Here is a 6,002-nt window from a genome sequence, read left to right on the forward strand (position 1 = left end):
TCGTTTGTTTAAGTGATGTTTATTGAGCCCTTGCTGTCACATGCCATGTAAGCAGTTTCAGCTGGTTTAATGAAGCAGGTCTGTAAAGCCTTGCATCCAGACGCTCCCGTGTGCGTTGCGAGCTGTGTTTGACCACGGAGAAGCAATCGCTGATGCCAGAAAGAGGTTGCCGTTGCAAATGTTTCCCAAGCAGCAACATCAGTTCTTTTTGGCGTCTGGCTTGGGACGTGGGTCCATAAGGTTCCTGCTCCTCCTGGTCGTCTTAATCTTCAAGAGCAGGGTCAGCTGCTGCTGGGTCGAGATAAACAGCCCCGTGTCCGCAGCAAACAGAAGCACCACCAACGATGGGATCACAAATTGTAGCCAGTGGTATTTGCTTTGGTGCTCTGGAGGGGAATCTGGATGCAACAGGAAACATACGTCATATGAGGAATCGAAAAATGGGGCTCAGGGCTTCATCCTCCCTGAGAGAGGAACCGGGAACGGTCCTCTGTCTTCCAGCGCTAGCATGATATGCTGGCTGGGACCCGAGGGCAACACTCATGGACTTGGGTTCCTCTGCCTATGCTTCCTGGAGCCCCGGGACTCCTGAGACCTTCCCTCAAGCCCCAGCCTGTAGCTCCTCTAGCCAGTGTGCCCAGTGGGGAAGGTCACAGGAAAGGCGATCTCTTTATTGGGGCTCACAGGTGCAGTGGCCCACGTCTGACTTGAGGGTGGAAAGGAGATGGCGAGGCTGGGGAGGGTGGAGGTTCACCAGTGCCTCATTTCTGAATCGTTCATCATTTACCGCGTGCCCGTTGGGGGAAATGAAGACACTGGGCCAGAGCCTCTTTAAGCTGCCTTCCAATTTTCCTCTCTTGTTATTCTGGTTACAAGATACTGATTTTTGTGATGATCCTAGAATTATAGAGCTCCAGAATATTACAGCCAGAAATCCCGTAGAGATCACCTAGACCCGTGGCTCTCAGCACTGGCTGCACAAGACCATTACCTGAAAGGGCTTTTAAAAATACTGATGCTCAGTCCTCCAAACCAATTAAATCAGAATCTCAAGAGATGAGATGCAAACGTCGGTATTTTTAAAGTTCCTCAAGGGACATCTAGACCAAGCCCTTTATTTTACAGATAAGGATACCAGAAGGCCAATGACAATGAAATAGCACTTAGGTCTCAGGCTGGTTAACAGAATATTGACATTAAAGCTCAATTCTGGCTTCTGGTCCCATGCTTTTTAAGGCATTAGTATGAGCCACGTCTGCTGAGCAAAAGGTTGAATTTCCTCCTTGCAGGGCAGGTAGTCCAAAGGCTCCCTCTCTTTTTAGAGTTTGGAAAGAGCATCTTCGTATTTGGCCCTAGAGGCAGTGCACCTGCCGGGGTCTCCTCATGAGGCTCTGTCTCCTCACCACCCAGTCACACAGCCCACCGGTGTGTGGGTCTCCGTCCCCAGCCCTCCTCCCCAAGTGTGGCGTCTTCAAGCTCTACACCACCTGCATTCCTCCAACACTGAGCCTCCCTTTCAATTTGATAACTAGAAGTGTTCTCCCCGGGAGCCACAGAGGACTCTGGGATTGAACCATTGATCACGATCCGTTATGCTTGGGTGGTGCTTATTAACAGGCTAGACATCCGTTTCACAAATATCCCCTCATTTAGTCTTCATGCAAATTCCACCAGAGACTGAGAGATGTGCTGCCCACCCTGGGCCTCCTCCCTGCAGGCCTGTGGGCTGGACAAGGTGCCCCGGCTGTCCCATTCTGCATGCTGCAGCCACTTCAGGCTCGGGTGTCCTCCCTCTCCCTTCCCCTGCCGTGGGCTCCCCTCCTTCTTTACCATCTCACCTTTTCTCACAACGATGTTGAGGAAGTTAGAGGTGTGATTTTGCTTTGAAATCCAGCCCGTGCAGTAGTAGGTGCCGCTGTCTGTTTCTGTGGCATTGTTAATGGTGATGTTGTAGTTGTCGTACCAGAACCGGAGGAACTTGCCATTCCTGTAGTAGGTCACTCTTTTGACATCCAAATTCCTCCAACTGTGGCACCTGATGAGGAAGGACTCACCCTCCAGCACCACCTCAGTAGAGGCCTGAATGAGCAGCCACTCTGAAGAGCGGTCATTACGTTATTTAACGGCAAATGGATGGATAGACACAGAGAGACAGAAAAAATAGCAGTCATGCAGAGTCTGCTTCAGGAACCACGTTTTATCATTAACCCGTTTCTTGGCTCAGAAGGGCAAGAAAAAGGAAAAACAAAATCACGCTTCGAGTCTGTCCTCTATACTGATGAATCCTCTCGCCTCCTGAAAAGGGAGTCTGGGGCCATGAAACCACTCGGACATCTCTGCTGAGCCTGTCCACGGAAGGCTCGAATGCCAGTATTCCCTACAGCTCTGTAGACGCCAGTTCTGGTCACTACGGGGTAATAAGACTATTCTGTCCAGGGAGTCCTCGCCTAGGGGCAGGTCTCTTTCATCCTCCTGTCTCTTAGGGGCTCCCTAGTTCTACCGTCAATCATAGTTGGCTCTGAAAGTTCCCCAGCACATGCATGCCCATGTTAATTATGTGTGTAGTTACTCACTTAATATCCTCTTCCTCATTTGGCTCCATACTGCAGGAGGCCAGGGACCATGTCTGATCCTTACATTATATCCCCAGTGCCTAACACAATTACTTCAGAATTGGTAGGTACTCAACGAATACTTGTTAACGAGGAGTCTGTAAAGTCTAAGAGTTGGGTCGTATGGCGAATGTCACCGTGAGAATTGACAGGCATTCACCGAGGGAGAATTTGGAACAAAGATCTGGCTAGGCTGTGCAGGGCACAGTTTATTTAGTAGTGATCCTTAAGGATTTTCTAGAATCCACTCCAAGGAAATAAAGAAGCTATCCCCTGCTGCTTTCGTTTGTGTCTGCAATATGCATAGGGATGTCACCACACCTCTTTTCACTCAAGAGAAAGACATAAAGTAGGCTTATCCTTTAAAGTATGTTTGCATTAAAAAATGTAAAGCCAAATATATCCATGACCTAGCCATTTAAATGAAGTCATTCTTTGGTTCATCCAGCATTTACTAACTAGCCTGCATGTGCCTGAACGTGCTGTCCTAGTGGTTGGCAATAGCAGTCGTGAAATTGGGGCAAACATAACATTTGTTCTTTAGTAAAAGTGGAAGTCGTGAGGGATCTATGTGGATTTCTTTCAAAACTAAGAGAGCAACCTGATATCCAGGTCGTGGCTCGTGGAAACGGTTGACCAAATTTGACCTTTTGATCCCATTTCAGATGTTCAGCTCCTTGCAGTGTTCACATATCCAACATGCCGTGTGAGCATATCATATACATCTGCCCCAAGCAGGAAAAGAGGGGTGAGGTAGACTGGAAGGATCCCACTGGGAGATGGGAGATGGCCAGGACCCCGAAAGGAGGTGGGGCCACGCAGGAGTAGTGGAAGGAGACAGGCAGGTCTTGAGACAGAGACCCTGAGTCCCACCCCAGTGCACCAAGCCCCGGAATAACTTGATCTCTCCCCATCTCCGGATGGGCCATTCCTCACATGGGGGACTCTATCTTCCCATAGTCCTGGAACTTACCACTGAAGACTTTCAAGGACACAGGTTTACTCAGGATGGATCCTTTGTTCCGACACCTGTATTCCCCACTATTTTTGGTTTGGGCTTTCACGATGTCCAAAGTTAAAGTTGTCACTCCCAACTTGGTCTTGTTGTGGTACCACACAGTAGAGTTGAGTTCAAGAGAATTGTTCTCTTTACATGTAAGAGTCACATTGTCTTCTTTCAATATGGTAGTCCATGGTGGATTCAAGGACACTGTAGGTTCCCGGGTGTCTTTGAGAAGATCAAATTGTGGGAAGAGATATAGAGGGAGTGAAAAGGGCTCCAAAGTACAGATATGGCAATAGACAGTTAGTGGTCAGTCTACCCTTGTACGGCCACTAATAAGAAACAGGAAGGAGGAAACAGTGTTGTGGCCCCAGGGAGTCCCAAACTAGGGGGAAAGACGGGACACGAGTTCAACATAGGGTAACCTCTTCAGTCCTCCTGATTTCCATGCCAGTATCTGTCAGCGAGGACTACAGCCTCTGGTCAGGCAGAGACGATGTCTATCCTGTTCAGCCCTAGCTCAGCACAATGGCTGGTACAGAGGACATGTTCATTAAATATTTGCTGAGTGGATGAACGTGTGAATAATGGATGAATAAATGTGTTAGACTAGCTGAAACAGTCTCTCCCAGTTCTAAATTTTTATGACTATTTAACTGTGAGTGGATATGGAGTGAAAAATCCACATCAATTCTGGAAGGAAGTGAGAAGCACCGGGAGAATCAGTCTTAATAGGTTTTCTGGAACAAAGAGATGTGGTACAAATTTGACCAAAGCCTGGGAAGCGGCCAGTGGCGATGAGGTACAGAAACAGAACTGGACTTGGACCCCAGGGGATTCTGTTAGAAGCTGGCCCTTGGTCAGCTGCGCGACCCCCAGCAAGCACTTAATCAGGCAAAGCCCTCAGTTATAAAATGGCGGCAATACTAACCATGATGATGATGCAAGTATTGAATGAGGTTGTGTGGCAGTGCCTGGGCAGGGGTGGGGCATTTAGATGTTCCGCTGACATGGTTGTTGGCATAGAAAGGGGTGGGGTGCCTCGAGACAATGGGGTGGTATGTGAGCAGGTGTTGAACGGGGGAAAGAAGGCAGGCGGGGAGGGAGTGGGGCTCAGGTTGGTCAGGGAGGGACAGATGCCTAATCATTAGAAAGCAGAGGTGGTGGGGTGATGGGAAACAGTGTAGGGGGGAGTGTGCCCAGCCACGGTGAGACTGACGGAGCAAGGACTCACTCACCTGCTGACATGCCATCTGGATCTGCAAAAGTTCAGAGAGGACAAGTTAGTGTCTCTGTCCAGTCTTCTGGGACTCCCGAGGATGGGGATCTGGGGGTGGTGATGAGGTCTACATCCTTGGAGTTTGTTTATTTAGAGAGAGAGAGAGAGAATAAGCAGGCTCCGTGCTGTCAGCGTAGAGCCCAACGCAGGGCTCGATCCCATGAACCGTGAGATCCTGACCTGAGCAGAAATCAAGAGTTGGACACTTAACCGACTGAGCCACCTAGGCGCCCCCAACATCCATGGAGTTTTAAGGGGTCAGCCATCTTCTCAGGAATCTGACCCAGGGAGAGAAAGAGCTTCTCTCTTTCCTCTGCCCTCCCTCCCTTGCCCTCTGGGAGATGCCAGAATGACTGCAAGAACGGGCTTCTGGCTGGCTCCCCCTTAGGTCCTGCTCAGCCCAATTTGCTCTGCTCCCAGCTTGTGTCCACTACAGAGTCCCCGGGAGATGCCCTGTGGTTTGCACAGAGCCCAGAAAAGTTCACCACGAAAACTGCCAACGTTCCTACCCCGGCCGCTACCCAGACCCACGTCGGCCCCTCCAGGAGGGGCTGCCGAGCCTCTACTTACAGAGGAGGAGCAGCAGTGCTGTCCACAGCAGAGCAGGGCCTCCCAGGAAAACCGACATCGCCTCCCTGGCTCCCAAATGCCGACTCGACGGGAGAGACCTAACGCCTTAAAATAGACTTAAAGCCAGAAAGGAGAAGGAAATGTTTTCTGTATCATATCTGGTTAACTCATCAGCTGCGCCTGGGTTTGCTTTCTTCTCTGGAGATAATATTCAGAGTAGCACCTAATTGGGCAATTTCATATTTGCCTCCTAGCACACTCCCTTACTGGGGCCAGAAATTGCTGACATTCAGTCGTGGTTCTCTGGAGCCACCATCACTCTTGTTACCTAATTTCCTGCTGGTCCACGAGCCCGCCAATCCTCCCGTTTTCATCCGATTCCCTGAGGATCCACTCTCTGAGCAGCCAAACCGGGGCTGTTTTCAGAGACGCCTCTTCTACTGGGTCTTGATGGGGCTCACAACACAGGATGACAGATGTGAGACCATAGCTTCCAGGGTCTGTTCTAGAATTTATTTTCTTTTCCAGCGTCTATCCA

General features: G+C 49.8%; 1 protein-coding gene across 1 annotated transcript; it reads right to left on the minus strand.

Moving 5' to 3' along the window:
• FCER1A (Fc epsilon receptor Ia) lies at positions 1 to 5,621 on the minus strand. The gene is made up of 5 exons (XM_049634725.1): positions 5,465 to 5,621; positions 4,854 to 4,874; positions 3,586 to 3,840; positions 1,839 to 2,096; positions 1 to 398 (listed from the first exon to the last, which is right to left on the minus strand). The coding sequence occupies exons 1-5, from the start codon at positions 5,520 to 5,522 to the stop codon at positions 199 to 201; spliced, it is 792 nt and encodes a 263-aa protein (XP_049490682.1). The 5' UTR covers positions 5,523 to 5,621; the 3' UTR covers positions 1 to 198.
• Positions 5,622 to 6,002: the final 381 nt, after the last annotated feature.

This window comes from Panthera uncia, chromosome F1, assembly GCF_023721935.1.
Source record: "Panthera uncia isolate 11264 chromosome F1, Puncia_PCG_1.0, whole genome shotgun sequence".
NCBI classification, from domain to species: Eukaryota; Metazoa; Chordata; class Mammalia; order Carnivora; family Felidae; genus Panthera; species Panthera uncia.

Coding starts and splice junctions, on each gene's coding strand:
- FCER1A (XM_049634725.1), bottom strand. CDS start 5,522: ATGTCGGTTTTCCTGGGAGGCCCTGCTCTGCTGTGGACAGCACTGCTG. Junction 3,841..4,853: donor TCCAGATGGCATGTCAGCAG/GTGAGTGAGTCC, acceptor ATCTTCTCAAAG/ACACCCGGGAACCTACAGTG. Junction 399..1,838: donor CAACATCGTTGTGAGAAAAG/GTGAGATGGTAA, acceptor TGTTGCATCCAG/ATTCCCCTCCAGAGCACCAA.